This window comes from Athene cunicularia (genome assembly GCF_003259725.1).
Source record: "Athene cunicularia isolate RWA chromosome 20 unlocalized genomic scaffold, athCun1 chr20_part1, whole genome shotgun sequence".
In the NCBI taxonomy this organism is placed as follows: domain Eukaryota; kingdom Metazoa; phylum Chordata; class Aves; order Strigiformes; family Strigidae; genus Athene; species Athene cunicularia.
In genome coordinates this window covers 14,067,493-14,085,642 of record NW_020799125.1, presented here as the reverse complement: position 1 = coordinate 14,085,642, position 18,150 = coordinate 14,067,493, and the positions used below count along the sequence as shown (strand labels likewise).

Genomic DNA, 18,150 nt, shown 5'->3' with positions numbered 1-18,150 from the left:
GTGGAAGCGTGGCTTGCTTAGCCTGGGGACAAGGTGGTCAAGGTGGCCTTGACAGGAGCATTTTACAGAGCAACTTGCAGCCATTTCCTCTTGTCCTGCCACTTGTTTCTTAGAGGAGAACCCCCTCCTTACTACAACCTCCTTTTTCATAGTTGTAGAGTGATAAAGCCTCCCCTCAGCCTCCTTTTGTGCAGAGTAAACAACTCCAGTTCTCTCAGTATTCCTTATAGGACTTGTTCTTTAAAACGTTGAAGATGTCCCTGCTCACCGCAGGGTGTTGGGACTAAATGAGCTTTAAAGTTCCCTTCCACCCCAAATTATTCCATGGTGATCTGCTGACAGGCTGGGCGGTTCTGCCTCTCCCATTGCTCTGCCTGTGGAGAGCATCCTTCCGCTGGCTGAGGCCCCGTGTAGCAGAGCGCCCTCGTGGTGAAGCACATCTCCAGGTGACTGCATTCATGGTCGTGTCCGTCCCCCCCCCCGCCCGCAGGGCTCCAGCTCACCGTTTTTAAGCACATCTGCTACTCCTTTACCTATTCCCACAGGGAGAGGCCTCAGCTGGGCTGATGCTGCTGAGGGGCCACCGACCCAAGGCACAGCCCCATCACCTGCAGGAGCCCATCCCACAGGGAGGTGGATGGGAGAGGGCCTTAGCTCAAGGACTGGAGTTTAAATACTGTGAGGTTGGTGCTTAACAAGGGGCAACCCCCACTGCTGCCCCAGCTGTCAGGACTCATGCTGGGTGCTGTGCTTCTAGTTGGCTTCCCACCATCTGTCTTCAGCACCTACCCACCTGTGTGCACTCTGCTGCATCTGTCCCTTACACCAGCTCCTTCCTTGGCAAGGAGATTCCCTGCAGGCACAGGACATAAGACAGTCAGCAGCAACTCAGTCAAACAGTATCTAAACCCCTCTCTGCTGGGCAGTGCAAAGGAAGTAGAGCTAGCTGAGGGGCAGGGAAATACATTGAAATGTTAAATGGCCATCAGCCCCTACCTTTGGTTGGAAAAGAGTTCTGACTGAATGCTCAGGGAGATTTCCTGCACTGCTCAAATTTTCCATTGAAAGCAGTGACTTTGCAAATGCCCTCCACCTCAGTTTTTTTTTTTTTCCCCAGATGAGGAAACTTGGTCACTGAACAAGAGACTTAGCGATATGGCAAGGATAACCATGTTTTCCACATCACTATCCCGTGCTCTGTCCTCTAAACCAAGGTTTCACCTTTGCTTTGGCCCCTCAACCCCAGCCAGCTGCTTTTGTCACAGCTTGGACTAACTAGCGCCAAAGCCTGGGTAACAGTGCACCAGCAAACATGGGGAACACACACCACTCTTACTTGACAATAGGGACGTTAACACACACAAATGAGATAGGAACAAAACATTCCTACAAGACACGACTCAAATTTATGTTTATTTTATATATATATATTTATATATATATACCTTTGTATAGATTAAACTGGGTGGGATTTTATCATATACATTTTTTTGGTATAATACATGAGAAACAGGAACATAGCAAATATAAACCAGTACATTCCTTGAATGAACTCTGCCACACTGAGACTGAAAAATTGCATGCAATGGGGAGACATAGAGAAGGGAAAATGACTTTATTTATAAAAAAAAAGAAACAAAGACAATCTAGGTACAACTGTCAACAGAGGAGCAGCACTATATATGGCAAACCTGTATAAATTAAAAGTAAATTCCACTCTGACATCTACTATGCTTTAAAGTGCAGTGAAGCCTGATTTATTTACCTACAGAATACAGGAAAGATTACCCCCTCTCCCCATTCCAATCTATCCCTAAAAAACAAAAACCAACCAACCAAACAAAAAAAAACCCAATAAAACAAACCTAAAGAATATACATTATCCACAGTCCTATAGAGAAGCCTACATCTACTCAGTAGCACCAAGAATCTGATATGGGTGTAATTAAAATCAATTAAAACTCGGGAGCAATAGTAGCATCTGTTTGCTGCTTTTGCAGACCTCCTGCCCTTTATTAGTGTCTTGGAGGAGAGGCGGCTCTCCCTGTGCTGAAAGTGAAGGTGACAGCGTCCTGTCCTCTCTCCACCACCGCCTGAACTGTTTTGGCAGCAGGCTACAAACACGCACACACACACACACACACGTACACAGCACAGTGAGAGCAGCTGAGGTTACACGAAGGGGATGGGATGGGAGCTGAGGCCCCGCGTGTGCGCGTGGGTGTCTGTATGTATGGGCACACGTGGGTGTGTGTGTGGGGAGGGAGCGGGACTAATTACACAGAGTTGAAGGGTGTGTGAGTCCAACACACGCTGCGAGCCTCTTTGGTGACAGGGTGATGGGAAGGGGAAGGAGGGAGACAAAGGGAGCCAGCAGAGTCCCCCTCTTGTGAGCCTCTGGTTCTGTTGTCTTCCAAGGCTGGGGGCCTGTGCACCACAGTTCATCTGTCTCCACATGTCACCTCTCGGCAGGCCTCAGTAGCCAAAGGTCTCCTGGGAAGCATAGACCATGTAGAGGAAGCCATCCTCGTCCTTCTCCTGCTCGTAGATCTCCGAGATGGGGGTAGACACACTCACCATGCTGTGCTGGTTCACCAGCAGGAAGAAAGCCTGCGTGGGATTCAGCTGCAAGCGGCGCCTGCGGAGGCAAGGGCAGGAGCACCTGGGTCAACCCACCTGGGGTACGCACGGTGACAGCAATTTCTACCTCCCCCCAGCAATGCTGTTCACATGGGGCCAGGCCTGCACAGCCAGGACCTCCTCCCACATGCTCAGGACATGGTTCCAAGGCCTGCTGAGTCGGGACTCGGCAAAGCCCCTTTCTCCAAGTGTTGCTGGAAAGGGCAAAGCAGAGGGACCTCTTCCACCTGAGCTGAAGGATAAAAGAAGGGGATTGGAGTCCCCCTCATCAGCTCGTGGAGTGCCCCTGTGAGGGAAGGGTCACAGTCCTTCACCAGATGCCAAGAGCCTCCCTCCGCCTCAACCCCCCCCCAACAGCTCAAGGCTGCTGTGGTTGACATGTCTTCATCCCCACCCTCTACAGCTGCCTCTGCCTCATCGTCACCCCACCACACTGTGTTCAGGTTCCCAGCACGCCAGCTGGGGCCACCCCACTCACCGGATTATTTTGACCAATTCACTCATGTTGACGTGGTCTGGGACAAGGAACTTGGTCTTGTCCAGCACTGGCAGCTGTTTCTCCCCTTTATAGCGTTCAATGATGACCTGGGGAGAAGGTCAACAGTAGGGTTAACCACAGTTTACGGTGCCCCAAGCACTGGCCTCAAGGTCAAACACAAATCAAACTAGCACAAGTGGAAAAGTTGAGGTAAGACCCTCACAGGAGAACAAAACAAAGGACATGAGTAGTGACCATCAGGTTGGCTGCAGACAGCTCTTGAGGAGTTTGTCTGCCTGAGCCAGAGATCATCCAAGACAAGTGAACTAAAGCACCAACTGCTCTGGCTTGCTGAGAAACAGCAGGTGTTAGTGGGTTGATTTAGCTACCTCCCCCACCATACAAGAGATGTGGAAGAGTATTTTAACATCACTTTCAGACTGACCAAAACCACATGTTTTGCTGGCTTGAGCTAAGGACTGAACTCACGGTGCACAGCAAGAGACATTTTCCTTCCCTTCTGTGCCACAACTCTGGACTGCTACCATTCAGCATCACCCTGCTTGCTCAGAAAGAGCTGTGGATACACCCAAACAAGCAATTTTTAGAAATCACTGCAAGGCCACCAAGGCATTCCTTCGGAAAGGGGGGGTTTGAATTTCGCCAGTCCCACTCCTGATGTTAACACAAACACACTGACTCCAGAAAGGATCAGAAACCCACGGGCACTTCTCCTGTGTGAGCTTCCAGGGCACCTCAGCACAGCGCCACCACGGGGACAGCCCAACCAAGGTCTTCCTTGGGAAAGCTCTTACTACACCTACATTCTGAAACAGCTAAATAATGATTTCTGTTAAGTTTTCCTGATAATTAGTTTATTCTGTTAAGGAGTGTCTACTGACAGCTACAGTTGCTATTCTAAACCAGCTTAAAAATGTACTATTTGTATTCAAGGTGGTAGGCAGTTAAAATAGGTAATGGTAATATTTATAAAGCTCAATATGTTCCCATTACAGTGACACTCTGACTCTCACATCTCTCCAGTACTTAGTTGTTTCCTCAACAGAAACACTTGTATACTCATCAGTTCATCATCTTCTCCGAGTTGAGACTGAACGTTATTTTTGACTATAAGGCAAGGTCCCACAAATAACTTTCCCAGGTCTCTTTCAAAAATACAGGTGAGACTGCAAATGCCTTTGGACAGAGGAGAGATGGAGCAGCATGCAGAGATCAGGACGCCCAGAAGATGGCTCTGTCGAGCCAAAAGCAACAGGCGAACCTCCACACTGATCCGCCTTTCCCTTCATCACCTGTTGACACACCAGCCTCTAACAGCAGCAGCAGCCTAACTCCTGCGGTTGGGATTCTGCGCTACCACCAGAGAGATGGGAATGTCTGAGGGGTTCCCCAGAGTGCAGGGCACTCCCAAGGCCTACCAGGACGTGCCAAGCTATGCTGAAGACAGTTCCCGGATAAGGGAGGGGTGCAAGGCGCCTTGGTGAGAGCTCTGCACGTAAATGCCCTCTGAAGAGCCCATCCTGGACAAAGCTCGTGCAAGGGGAATCCAGGAGCCCCAGGGCCAAGCAGCACATGAAAACCCCCATGAGTCCACCAATGTATTATCACCAGGTCTCCTCTTGATACTAAGAGTGGCAGAGAAAACAACTAGGGAAAGACAGGTAAGGCTCCTTTTGCAGGATGGGGACCTGATGAAAGAACAATTCTCTGCAGTGGACTAAATCATGCATCAGGATGTCCCTTACCAACCTGCTGAGGTCCCTTCCTCCCTCCAGGAGGAGGGCAGAGGAAGGACAAAGACAAGCAGAGCCATCCTACTGTATTTAATTTGAGTCTGACTTCGACTGATGAGTATTTTGGCTATTGGGAGATTTACAGCCTTAAGGCTGGACACTCACAACAGACACATACAGGGATGCTGCTCTGGCCACTGGGAAACACAGATGCAACAGCAGGACCTCCAATTTTTAAGTGGTTTGCACAATGGGGCAGCTACGCAGCACCTGTCTGTGCATATACAATACCTTTACAGGCAGAGGGCCCTGCACACCTGGGCTGTGCCTCATTTCACACTTACATCTAGCAGGAACAGAGGCAGATGTCTCTAATTACCAGCCACTTCCATCCCACAAAGAAAAGCCTCTCAATTAGTCCAAGAATGGGCTGAGAAGGATGTCCTGGCTGTTAAAGCAGCAGCTGTCTTGTGCCTTGAGCAGACAGAGAGTCTGTCATGTAGAATAGCTCCAAGAGTTTCTGTTTCCAGAACATGAGCTGCTATTTGGGTAAGCCAGCTATGGGAACAGGTGGCCAATGGGCAAAACATTCTTGACTGGTTCTGGAGGGAAATGCGTGATCAAATGCTAATATAACATCCCTGTGGCCACAGGGCTTGTGTACAAAGCCACCTCCCCTCCCATACCCTCTTCCAAGCTGCTGCCTCAAGCCGGGGGTTCCTTAGTATGGGACATCTGCTCTTGCAGGGGGAACCTACCACATATCTCACTGCAGAAATAACATGAGCTGGGCACAGGTGGAAAGGCTCAGGGCAGAGCCTGGGGTCCCAGTCCCACTGCAGAAGAGGCTTGGGCAGCATTTTACCATGGTTTGAGCCCAGAGGGCAACTGAGTGCCACACAGCTTTCCCCACAGTGCTGGGAAGGAGAAAATGAATCAAAAGACTCAGGACTGGAGACAATGATAGAGAGGGGGAGCTCACCCATTATGGTCACAGGCAAAAGAAAGGCTTGTTAGGGGAAGGAAAAAAAAAAGAACATCACTTTAATTCAAAACACTAACTCCACCACCACTTAACAGAATGGGACGGTGAGAAGCATAACTGTATCTCAAAAACACCTCCCCCCGTCCCTCCCTCCTTCCCAATATCTCTACCTCCTCCCCTCGGTGACACAGGGGCAGGGGATGGGGGCTGCAGTCAGTCTGCTGCTTCTTCCTGCAAGGGCGGGGGAAAGCACTCTGCTGCATTCTTCCCCCTGCTCCACGAGGCGTCCCTCCCACGGAAGACAATCCTCCCCAAACTTCTCCATCATGACTCCTCCCCACACAATACATTCTTCTTCAGATGCTCCAGTGTGGGTCACATCCACGTGTTGCAGCCCTCCCAGCATCAAACTACAACAGCGGGGGCTGCTTCTTTCCACAGAATCCTGGGGGCCCGCCACAGGCAAATCTCTGCTCCTCTGGTGACCCTCATGGGTGGCAGGGGGGTGGCTCTGCCCTCTCAACACAGGCTGCCTGCTCTGCTCTGGCACAACCTTGCCCTCTTCCTCTGCCTTCCTTCCACGGACCTCGGTGTTTGAATAGGTGTCCTTCTTGTAACTCATCCTCAAAGTCTCAACCCCCTCTCAGATTCCCCTTCTTAAATACGTCATTGCAGAGGCATAGCCACCATCACTAATTGTCTCGGCCTTGGCCAGAGGTGGGTCTGACTTGCAGCCAGGGGAACTCTTGAGAAGCTTCTCACAAGAGGCCACTGCTGTAGCCCCCTCCCCTGCTACTAAAAACTCCATCACACAAACCCAGCAGACATTTATAAACTCAACCCTTGTTCTGGGGCCAGTCTGAAGAGGTAGAAAGGGATTTTGGTAGGGAATGGGGCCACATCTGGCAGCCTGAAAGAGGTAAGGCTGCCACTGCACTATGTCCCCCGGTCCAACAAGCAGAAAGGCTGAGAATGTATTTCCAGTAGTCAAGGACACAGAGATGTGTATATTTAACACATCCATACCTGTATCGATGGCCAGCCACAGAGATCAACACAGACAACACCAACAGCCTCACTCCATCCCCCTCCATCTGAGCAGGGTGGAGGTCCTTTAGTGGGAATACATACAGTTATCCCCCCTCAGTGCTCTGGTGTTGATCCATCCTGAGTCATGTCAGCCCTGGACACTGGGTCTGCAGCTCCCCAGAAGAGCCCTCGCAGGAGCCCAGAGAAGGTTGTCCCTTCCTCCAAGTTCGTAATCTGGGTTTCTATCCACTGTTGTGCCAAGGCAGGGAATTATTTGGGCCCATCTGCCATTGCCTTTACATGCTCCCCTGTGGGCGTGCAGATGAGCTTTTTATCACATAACCTAACATAGACCTCTGCAAGGCCCAAACACACCCTCAGCCTTCCCAGTCAGCATGACTCCCCTAAGCCACCCTCTGCAGCAGTGCAGCCCGTGACTCACTAGGCCTTGCTGAATTTAGCATTACAGTGCTTGCGATAGTGGTTTGCTCCTGTTGCTGCCCAGCACAAGCTGTTCCCCAGTGATTTTAGACTCTTCAAGGCTCACTGGAGCTGGCTTAAAGCTCGCAGTGGCTCCTCAACAGGGCCCAGTTCAATGGGCTCCAGAAAGAGAGCACTAGGGAGACAGCAGGTGAGGGCGACGGGCGAGTGTAAGCTCAGTCTGTCCTCTAACAAGACAGTAGATGATTTCTGAAGCATCTGCTGAGGATGTGGATGGAGGTCCCAGCAAGAAGGCAGGAAGCTCTCTGCTTGCTCTGACTGCCCTAGGAGGAACCACCCTGCCTGCAAAGGGCAGCTGGAGGCTCCCTCCCAGCAGCGCCAAGTGTGAGCAGTGCCCCACTGCCAATGCAACCATGCCCTTCTCAGGAAGAGCTGTGTGTTCCTGTGGTCATCACTTTTTACCATGGAAGTGCAGCCAGCTTTGGGGAACGCAGACAGCAAAGGAGCTCCTGGCACGAGATGGATAGGGAAACAATGAGGAGCCCCTAGCTCCTGCCTATCTCCTTATTACATGTGCCAGTGGGGTGTCCTGGGATGTGATTTCCCTTCAAACACGTGCAGAGAACTCCACTCCTCAGGCAGAGTCCAGGTTATCTACTGGTGGGCTCAGACAGACACACCACCCCACTCTCCCACAGTCTAACCACGTGTATGTGGCACAGCCCCTGTCTCAGCTTCCTCTGGAAGTACCCTCATGGGAACAGGAGAGGAATGCCATTCCCTGGGCACGAAGCCAGGCCATGCACTCTGAAAATCCTCATGGTCCTCTGTCAAAGCAAAAGGGGACTTGCCCAAGGGCTCCGAGTGGAAACTGGAGATGCAAGAAAAGGGCAGCAGCTGCAGCACAGCTTGCTGTGATTTCTGCCAGCAGTAAGGGCCATCTTCTGCTTGATTCCCTGAGCTGGGGGCTCAAACCCCTTTGCTAATTCCAAGTCCCTCTCCAGGGAAGCCAGTCACTTGGCAAACACAGCTCCTGCCTTTCACAGAAATCCAAGACCTTCCTAGAGCCAATCTGCCTGCACTGCACTGCTCAGACCCACAGCCACCCCACACACCATGCTCCATGTTGCAGTACAAAGCTTTGCTCACAGCCCTAGCACTGAAAGCTACGTACAGTGACTGGCAGGAACTTTGCTATGTAAAAGAGAAGAGACAGCATCAAATTTGGTGTCAGAGCCTCATCAGGACCAGGCCTTTAGAGGTATCACTAGACACAAACACAGCTGGACAACCCCCAAGGCCTTCAACACCCTTCTCTCTCCATGATTCTTTTTACTGCTCCAGCAGAACTTGCAGCTAAACATATCCTCCCCTGTCATGCCAGTCAGCCCAGGAAAGCAAAAGTGTTGAGCATTTAGCTGAGTCCCTCACCCTCTCACAACGCTGGCACTCAGGACACTATCAAGGACAATAAAGCACTGAACAAAGAGGTCACTGGAGCAGGTGTGGGAGGGCTCAGGTCTCTGCCATGGCTAAACCACCACACACACACAACGCCCCGGACAACCACACCAGTGGCCAGGTCCTGATGGCACTGAGCATGTGGTGTCTGACTAACACAAAGAACACTCCAGCCGTGGAAGCTCTCCCACCACCTTTCTGTAATGCTGGTAAGTTTCTGCATGTGGATGCTGAGCTCTGGCTCCTTCTGTTCATTTCCCAGGCAACATGCATTTGTGTACAGGCACTTCATATATGCACATGTGTACATCTTATGTACAACTTATTTCTAGCCTGTCCGTATTGCTAAAGCCTTAAAGAATTGTAATAAGCTCTGGAGAAATGCAGAGCCAGCCCAACACCATGAAAACCATGTTAAGAGCAGTGATCAATAAATGTGGAGATGATATGGCATACTGGTATTCAGTGTGCTGTAAGGGGCAAGCCCTGCTCTGCTGAGCTGAGAACACGTGGACACCACAGTCAGGGTGGAAGAGAAGGAAGAGAAAGAATTCTTTTTGCTAGAAGATGCTGTGCTAAAACCAAAAGAAAGCGAGGCAGCAATGGACTAATATATGCCAAGAGCACTTTGAGACATTAGGCCTTGAAGGCTAAATACCAAGACTGTATGCAATTTTAAGACAAAGCTCATGTCCATCCAACACTGATAGTGAGCTGAACTAGGAACATGTCCCATTTTTTGGTCACACATGCTATGGCATTGCAAATACTGCCTCCAGCAAGCTCCAAGTATGCTATTTCTCTAAGTTCTCCATCTTCTCAAGAAGAGAAGCAAATACCCAGCTAGGATATCAAAAGCACAGCCAAAGATCAAGAAAGCATTTTAGGTCTGACATGGGCAGGAAGGACTGGAGTCTCACCTCTCCATGTCAACAACAGGCACTGGGAGAGCGCAGAATGGGTGTGACTGTTTGGCTGTGGTATGAATTATCCTAACAGGGTCTCTGCTTTCAATACAGTGAAGATCATCTCACACATCTTCCTCTGGGCAGATGCAGAGAAATCCCTACCAGATTATCCAGGAAAAGTCAGGTAGCTACTGCAATCAACCTAAAATAAAATAATTTTTAAAAAAAGGCCATTTCAGTTTTCTCCTGCTGCACTTGCTTGGAACTAGATTAGCAGATTTGAGATCAAATCAGTTCCCTGCCTCTAGGGCAGGCATGAAGCTCAAGAGAAAGACTGTATTTTGCACTGCTGAGAGTGCTGTCTACTATTGAGCAGCTGGCATGCACAAGGCACTGGCAGCTTCTGGAGAGTGTCCTGTGTTGATTCTGGGGAGCAAAGTTTGGTCACCTCTATGGCTGGCTGGTGGAGGCTATCCAGGAGCACAGAGGGGGTCACAAGAACAAAGTCTAATGCAGAACAGCAAGAATGATAACTTACCGGGATTTTGTTTGGATGCTGCTCTCGGATCTGCTGTACTTCTTTACAACGATCCGCTGGAAAGAAGGAAGTAAAAAAACAAAGTTAGGAACATCTGGCTGTGCTAGTTCAGGCAAAAACGAGGCAACAACCCTGCAAGCCACAAACTGACAAAGAGGGACATTGCAAAAGAAATGCAAATTCTGTTCATCAGGCCTTTTCTGAACATTTTGCAGCAGTGAGATGGTCAGCCAGATGTCAGCTTCAGTGATGTCATGACTTCCTACCACCCCAATCATCCCACAAGGCTGGGACATGCTACCCTGCCCAGTAAAACTGGGCAACAGACATGGAAACCAAATTACTTAAATGAGACTGTAAGGATGACAAAACTGTATTTCTAAATCTACCTTAAGCAAATGCAGCTCATGACCATCAGTGCCAGGCAGCAGCATAGCTTAAAGGTCTCAGCTCTGGAAGTTCGGGCTCTTTGTGTCTCCTGGCTGCTTCCCCAGAGGAGAGGATTCTCCAGCTGGGTCTGGGTTTTAGCCATTTCCTTCTGACTGTTGTGCACTTCCAAGCCCTACCTGGCACAGTGCCTCAGTCCAAGAAAAATACACGCCTTGCCAAGGAGAACTCCTTACCTGTCTTAAACCTACACAGTAGCTACAACAGCTAATGGCCTGACAGAAAGTATTTCTACACCTATAGTGGAAACAGGATGAAAAACTTAAGCAAGGAAATGACCCAGGTGCTAGAAGATTTATTTTCTGCAATTCTTCTCACACTTTCTAACCCATTTCCCTCTACAGTTCATGTTTACTGACACACACAACAGACAGCACATAAATGCCTCTACGGTCTTTGAGTTTACAGGAGAATTTAGATGTCCTCTCACTGCTTTACCAGAGGGTCCTCCACTTTCCACACTTCAAAGCAGCAGAAAGGAGGGGAAGATGCCATACCAGGGCCTGGTACAGCTCCGTGTGTGCTGCTCCTGGGACACTACAGGTCTACGCTCCTCCTTGTGTTACCATTACCCTGGGAAGCGCTTCACAGCCCACAAAGACCCATCTGAAGCACCCAGGGGAAGCAGTTCCATGTAAGTAAGCCAGGGGGTAAAGGCCAACAACTAGCAACTGCCTAGAAATGCAAGACCTGGCTATCGCTGGATCTGTCATGGGATCATCCTGCCAACACACAGAGTCACCAGTGCAGCACCTGCTCCAAGCCTGACTCCCCTCATCTGCTTCACTCAGCCCCGGTTTTGCATGACCCACCAGGATCATGTAGGGCAGGATAAGTGATGTGTTGGAGTGTGTTTTCTCTCCACAAATGCTGAGCATTTCTCATCTAACTACTCAATAAAACCTTACTGCTTATAAATTGAATTTGGCTAGACACTACTTTGGGAAGAAACTGGAGTTTCTTTAGAGGCTGCAAGATTACAAAATCACCAGAACACAGAAGCTTTTCAGCACCATTTGTCTCCTCCAAGAGGAAATTATCCCTCTGCTAGAAACTGCCAGACCTTTCTTCTCTAGGACACCATGGACTAGCAAGATACAGCAAGATTATTCGGATTTAATGGAAAATTTGGGCATGTATTTGAGGTTTTATGACTGAAGATGTAGTTCTTCATGCTTCCTTTTCACCCTATCCAATGCCCCAGGACATCCAGAGTTATTCTTGTGATACAGACAATTCTCCCCTGAGGTCAAAATCAGCAAGGAGTTACGCAGAAATCAGCACTGCATGTGACACTGGTGCAGCAACGTCTCTTCAGGAATGCTGAAGGACACAGTGACAAGAAGGACCCAGCACACAAGCACCCAACCCACAGCACCCAACTTGAGCAGCCAGCCAGAAGTATGTGTCCCTCTCCTGCAGAGCTCCGCTCCCACGAGTTCATCGTGTACCAGCTTCAGCAGGATAGAGCATCTGAAAGGCTGGAGATCCAGAACACGAATGGACAACACTTACCAGCATAAATACCTTAGGCAGCTTGACTGCAGTCAACTCAGATTTGCTGGGTATTAACGGAGCCTACAGAAAGCTGTGTCCTCATGGCTGGCTAGTTTTTCCAGCTTCAGTATCCACCCTACCCTGCACCTCTCTCCATACTATCAGAGGGCCGCCATGTGGATGAACTTCCTAGCTGTTATGCACTTCCCTGTAAGGTCACAGCACTGTTTGCACAGGAAACCCCAACAGTGCAGGTAATTTTGAGAAGGGTTTGAGAAGCAATCTGCCAAGCCTCTGCACGTTATCACAACTTGTAATGTAGATAATCTCAGAGCATCCAACTAGTCTAGGCTGGATGTGCCAAAGGGCAGCCACATGCCTGATACCCCTTCTTGCTGCCTGGAAGCATCACCAAATCCAGCACAAGGCTGGCAGTCATCCCACCTCTGCTTCCTCAGAGGAGCTAAAGGTGCCCCCTGCCCATCACACTGAAATAGAAGCCACACAGAGAATAAAATGGTGCATCATCTATCCAGCTACACGTCAGTGTTTCAGGATCCCACCTCTGAGTCCTTTGTCCCCCAAGGGGTACAGACTTGCAGGTGCCTCTGACAGAGGGAGGGAGGCCAGGCTGCTGCTGCAGCATGTTTCTTCCATGTCTTGCTGACTCCACACTCAGCAGGAATTAAGGGCACGAGCCACCAGTGATAAAGCTCTCAACTGGCCTCAAATCTGATGTACTGTAGCAGCAGCTCTCCTGTCCCACTCCAAGACGTGCCAGGTGCCCAGGACCTGGGTCCCCCTGGTCAGATGTGCCCAGGGCTTTTGCAGCCTTTCTGATCTCAGAGAACCCTGCGGGAGGTGCCTGACTTGCAGGTTACCACAATGCAATGACAGTAGGTGCTGCTTTACTTCAGGGGCTGCTGGATCCCTTCAGCAGGTACATGTGACTGCAACTACGAGCACCGCACTTCTCCCTCTGCCCAGGAGATGCCCATTTCAGAAAATTCAAACAGGAAGGCAGCTGGAAGTGAGCCCACCTAAGCTGTTCAGGTGCTCGAAGATTCAGGCAGAAGTTTCCAGGACATCTGAAGCTCTGCAAACTCAGACCCATCCTAGCTTTGGGGATTCAATCAAGTAGGCTGGGGAATCAGGAGAAGCTATCCTGCATCAAACCCTGCAAAAGGGTAATTTCTGTGCACACAACAGTTGAGGCACTGGAGATCTCCTGTAAGAAACGGGTGACGGTCACCCGCCCCCTCCTTAACCCACAGTGGGAGTTAGAGGTTGATCCTGTGTCTCAGGAAAGCATCTTCAACATCACGCAGCAAGGAATGGCTATGAATATCACCTTTAATGTCTATGTCCTAAGTTACAGTAATAAAGAGGAAACCATTAAAGGGCACTTTGGAGAGGCACCAGCGGAGATGTCAAGCCCCAAGCTCTGGCCGTGCTGCAGACAGGGACACGCCCTCCACACTTTCACTGGCAGCAGTTGCACACTCACACTTCACACCTGACAGGTCTGATTTTACAAGCCTTGTTCTCCTGCAGCTCTCCCAAATTATAGCTGTGCTAACTGAGGTTAAGATTTTCCCCTTTTCTGTAGCACCTGGCTATAGTTAATCCTTAGCCTATATGTAAAGCAAACCAGAACTGTTTACACAACCCAGTCCATATTTACATTTTTTTCTGTGGCCCCTCCTCGCTGCAGGGAGAAGCAAAACACCACACCTGTTTTCAGCAGCTTAGGGACTCATGCAAGAGGACATGAAGGGGATTACAGCCAGCTGCTGTTCTGAAGGAGCTGAGCTAAGTTTAATGAACTGCACACAGAGGGAGGAGCATTATCCCTACTCCCTGGTGTGGGCACCACACATCTGCACTCCACAATGCCAGGATGTGAGAGCTCAAGATGGCACCAAGATAAAACCCACACTTTTTACTGGTTATTTCGAGCAAAATTTCACTGTTAGGGCCTTATGAAAGACAGGAGTATTTTTGTAACACTACATATGCCAGGAAAATTTCTCCTCAAACTGATGTTTCAACTGTTAAGTACCAACAGCAAAGCTTGCAAATTGCCCAAAACACTAGAATCTCAGCTGTTTTCTTGACTGAGGTCCTTCTCAAGCTGTTCTCCCAAAGATCTGGGCACACAATGTATCTCATAGCAATGCAGGATGAGATCGTTATGACAGTTAAGAAGAATAGCAGAAAATTTAAAGCCAGATTTTCTGAGCATTAATCTTTTTTATCAGCAGTGCCCAGGAGCCATGGCTATAGGAGATGGATCTCTGCTGTGCTCAGCACCATGCAGACACTGGATGCAAGGACAGCCCTGGATGCAAAAAACCTTAATCAGACAAAAGATACAGATGACGGAACAGAAGGAAAACATATGGCAAGTTCTCCAACAGTGCAATTGCGTAAGGGACAGCATTTTTCAGGAGACACTAGACAAACACTGGTCAGGCACTGGTGCTGCCCTAGGGCAGCAGATGGACTCTACAACCAGCCCTGCTGCTTGTGACCAACAGGAATGCTGTTAATAAAACACCATTAAGAAAAAACACCCCCTGGAAATATCATGAACATGCTACCAGGTCAACAGCTCCTGAGCTGAGCAAGAGCTACGTGTGGAAAGCAAAGCAGAGAGTAGAAATTCAGCCATGAGCTACTGCCTCTCCCTGTGGTCCCAGGGCTCCAGGTGCAGACGCCCATGGCACAGAGGGATGTGCAGACATCCCTGCCACTTGCAGCAGGCTGTCAGCCCTGTGGCTTTCTCACTGCCATCCACAAGACACTCTGCCAGCCAGTCTGGGAGTCAATCTGCCCCAAACCTGAAGCATACAAAAATGAACATGTTTCTTCAAGAAAATCCTGTGGTCAGTCCCAGGGCAGAGGGCTGCTAGAAGGTGGTCCTTTCTCCAAGAGATTTTCTTCAAGGAGAGGAGGAATTGGATGGTTTGAAGTCAGGATACGTCTGGAATGAGCTGGCAACTGCTGAAGACACAGGTAAGTTATGCAGGTCATTCCAGATGAACATTAATAAATATTTTTGTAATATCACACCACCTTAAGGCCAGACACCTCTAACCACCAGGAAATTCATCCCTGCTTATGTGTCATGGGTCACACAACAGTGACCTGACCTGGCCTTGCCCAGTGCTGGGGAGCTTGTTCTCAGACCAGTGGCACCGCAGGAGGAGCAAGAGGTGAGACTCCCACATCCAGGAAAGGAGGGCAGAGCTTGCAAAGCCAGTCCTGCCCTGGGAAAGCTGTCCTCACTACTAAGAAAGGGCACTTGCTCCAGGTTATGCATTGGTCGTATTTGACTTCTTCTGTCGGCAAAGCTGGGGTGCTCCAGACAGAACGAACAACTCAAGACCACAACTACACTTTTGAACTTAATGCCTTATAGAAAGTGCATCTCTGCAACACGGCATAGGCAGAGGCTGATGTTCCACTGTCACAGGAAGGTATTACCAACAAGAATGTGGAGCAACTGATGATCTGTCTGCATGACTATCCATCGCATTGTTACAGCTTCATTACAAGATGTGTAATGTCTGCAAGGATTTCTGAATGCCTGTGATTGCAGAAGGATCTCAGCAGTCTTGTTCATCTGCATAAATTCCCAACCTTCCTGGCTCTAGAGCAGAGCTTGAAAATGGATCTTAAAGAAAAACAGGAACCACCTCCACTTTTTTTAGCAGTTTCAAAAATTTAACTTGGTACGATTTTGAACCTGGCTCCAGGAATGAGTATTTGTATATGGCAAGTCCACGATAAGGGCTCAGCTTGTGACCAAGAAGAGCCACACAACAACTGTGAAGTCTGAATTGATGTCAGAACACTTGTTCTCTGGCTGCACAGTACCATGTCACCCCTGCCACCAGCCATGCAGGATGATCTTCTAACTCACTACATCTCCTGAACATGGAGGGCAAATGGGCAATACCTTGTGCCATATCTGGATGATGTCTGGAGTATTTACATCAGAGTTCCAGGTAACAAACCGGGTTTTTTGCTCAGTGTTTCATCACAGTTTCACCAGCCTTGTAAAACGAACAGCCAGTTCCCTCCGCATGAGCCACGAGGAGGCTGTCCTCTGCCAGGGCTTCCCTCTAGCTTCTGTTTGACCTTTTCTTCTGTCTTGACAACCTTAAAAAATTATAAGCCTCCAAGACAGCAGGAATGCACGCAGATTTCTCAGAACTTCTCAGGACACTGCAAATTTCTCAAAGAACTGGCCCTCCTGACAGAACTGTATTTTAATACAGAACACCACACACACGTATGAATGCACAAAGAGACTTTGCACAGCCCGGGTCATTGCCATTTGTGCACAAACATGCCTGGACATGCACGGATTTGCAGGGCCTATTTGGGGAGATGTGCCAGACACAAAAGTCCTGAATTTATTACTTCGTTTTCTCTTGCAGCTTATTTCCAAACTGCCTTCTGAAGACAAAAGGCATCAAACAACTGCATGACCACAGAGTCAGAGGCGTTTACCCGCCGCAGGTTGACTGCAGAACATCACAAAAGCGGGGTGACACACCAGAAGACCTCCTGAGCGACCTCCCTGGCCATGAACCCCACTGGGACTGACCAAAGAAAGAACACAGAAGCCAAGGGAGATGACTTGTCTGTGGCCCGTGGCTACTTGATGACAGGAACAGCAAGAGTCTACCAAGTCTTACAGCTCCCAGATTCATCAGTCTCCACCCTTCTGGCTCAAGGGGATATCTGAAGTTTTTCTAGTGAATAAAGCATTAAGCAATGAACAAAGGACATACAGGTTTTATTATTCCTGGCTGCCAGTCAGGACCTTTTGCTATATAAAATAATAATAATAATAATTTTTAAAAATCAGTATTTGTTGTCTACATGTCTGGCTGGCATTTGCTCTGGATGTTTGTTCAGTTCTTCTTGTACCAATATTTTCTTCAATGCTGATAAGTAACACCTCATCAAATCATGTCACAGAATGCCCTCAGTAATTAATACAACTAGACACAGGCAGCTAAGCATCAACTTGCACCAGCAGCCTCATTTCAAGGAATCCCAGATCTTAAAGCACAACTGCTAGAGCACGATGACCACAAGCACAGACAAGCTGACTCACTAACCAACCACAGATCAAGATCAAGACACTTTTACAAGCCACCACCAAGCAAAACCATTATGACAAGCACAGAATGGTGCACGAGACAGACAATTCATCCACTGTTGGTCTTTGAACTTGTACAAGCATGGCTGGCTTACACTAGATGAGTCCCCAGAGAAAGCAAAGTTCAGTTTTCCCCAGAGCCAAAAGGAGAGGGAATTAAGCTCCACATGCTGCCTTTATCTACTGCTGCCTCTCCTCTAAAGAGAAATGGCTTCCCAGCACTAAAGGCAGATCTCCCAGAGGGCTGAACCTGGGATGAGAATACTCAGTCCAGAGGGGCTGTGGTCAAACCTCCATGTTTTCCACCTAACCAGGGGCTCCAGCTGATCAACAGGACACATGCATATATGTCTCACTGCAAAGTGCCTCTGCTTCAGTAGGATGCTGGGGCACAAGGCCAGCTTACTTTCAGTTGGCCGACTGGTCTAGGTTTAAGGTCCATGCCCATAACCACACTGGTTATGCACTGCATTGAAAACAAAGCTTGAAGCCTGTTGGCGGCTATGCAAGAGCAGAGCAGCCAATTCAAAACAACCACTTCAAGAACAGTGGGAGGTGTGAGCACTACCCAATGCTCTGGAGGACTTGCGCACTTTATGGGAAGTGCAAGGGTGTCGTCAGGCTGCTGCACGCTCTCGCTACAGCCAGGACACCCTGTTCCTTTGACACAGACAACAGCTTTGTTCTGGGAATTGTTTTGGACTCCTACGATGGATCTGACTACACAGAAGAGAGCTGCCTCAGTGTCTACAGCTGGGTTCAGCACATGAAAGCAGAGGGTTACTGTCAGATT

At 49.1% G+C, this 18,150-nt stretch overlaps 1 protein-coding gene across 1 annotated transcript; it reads right to left on the bottom strand.

The window, feature by feature from the left end:
- Positions 1-1,600: 1,600 nt before the first annotated feature.
- On the bottom strand, positions 1,601-12,835 carry MAP1LC3A (microtubule associated protein 1 light chain 3 alpha). Its single transcript, XM_026862347.1, has 4 exons — positions 12,742-12,835; positions 10,235-10,290; positions 3,119-3,225; positions 1,601-2,638 (listed from the first exon to the last, which is right to left on the bottom strand). Exons 1-4 carry the CDS (start codon positions 12,833-12,835, stop codon positions 2,476-2,478), a joined length of 420 nt encoding a protein of 139 aa, XP_026718148.1. The 3' UTR covers positions 1,601-2,475.
- Between the last annotated feature and the right edge of the window lie 5,315 nt (positions 12,836-18,150).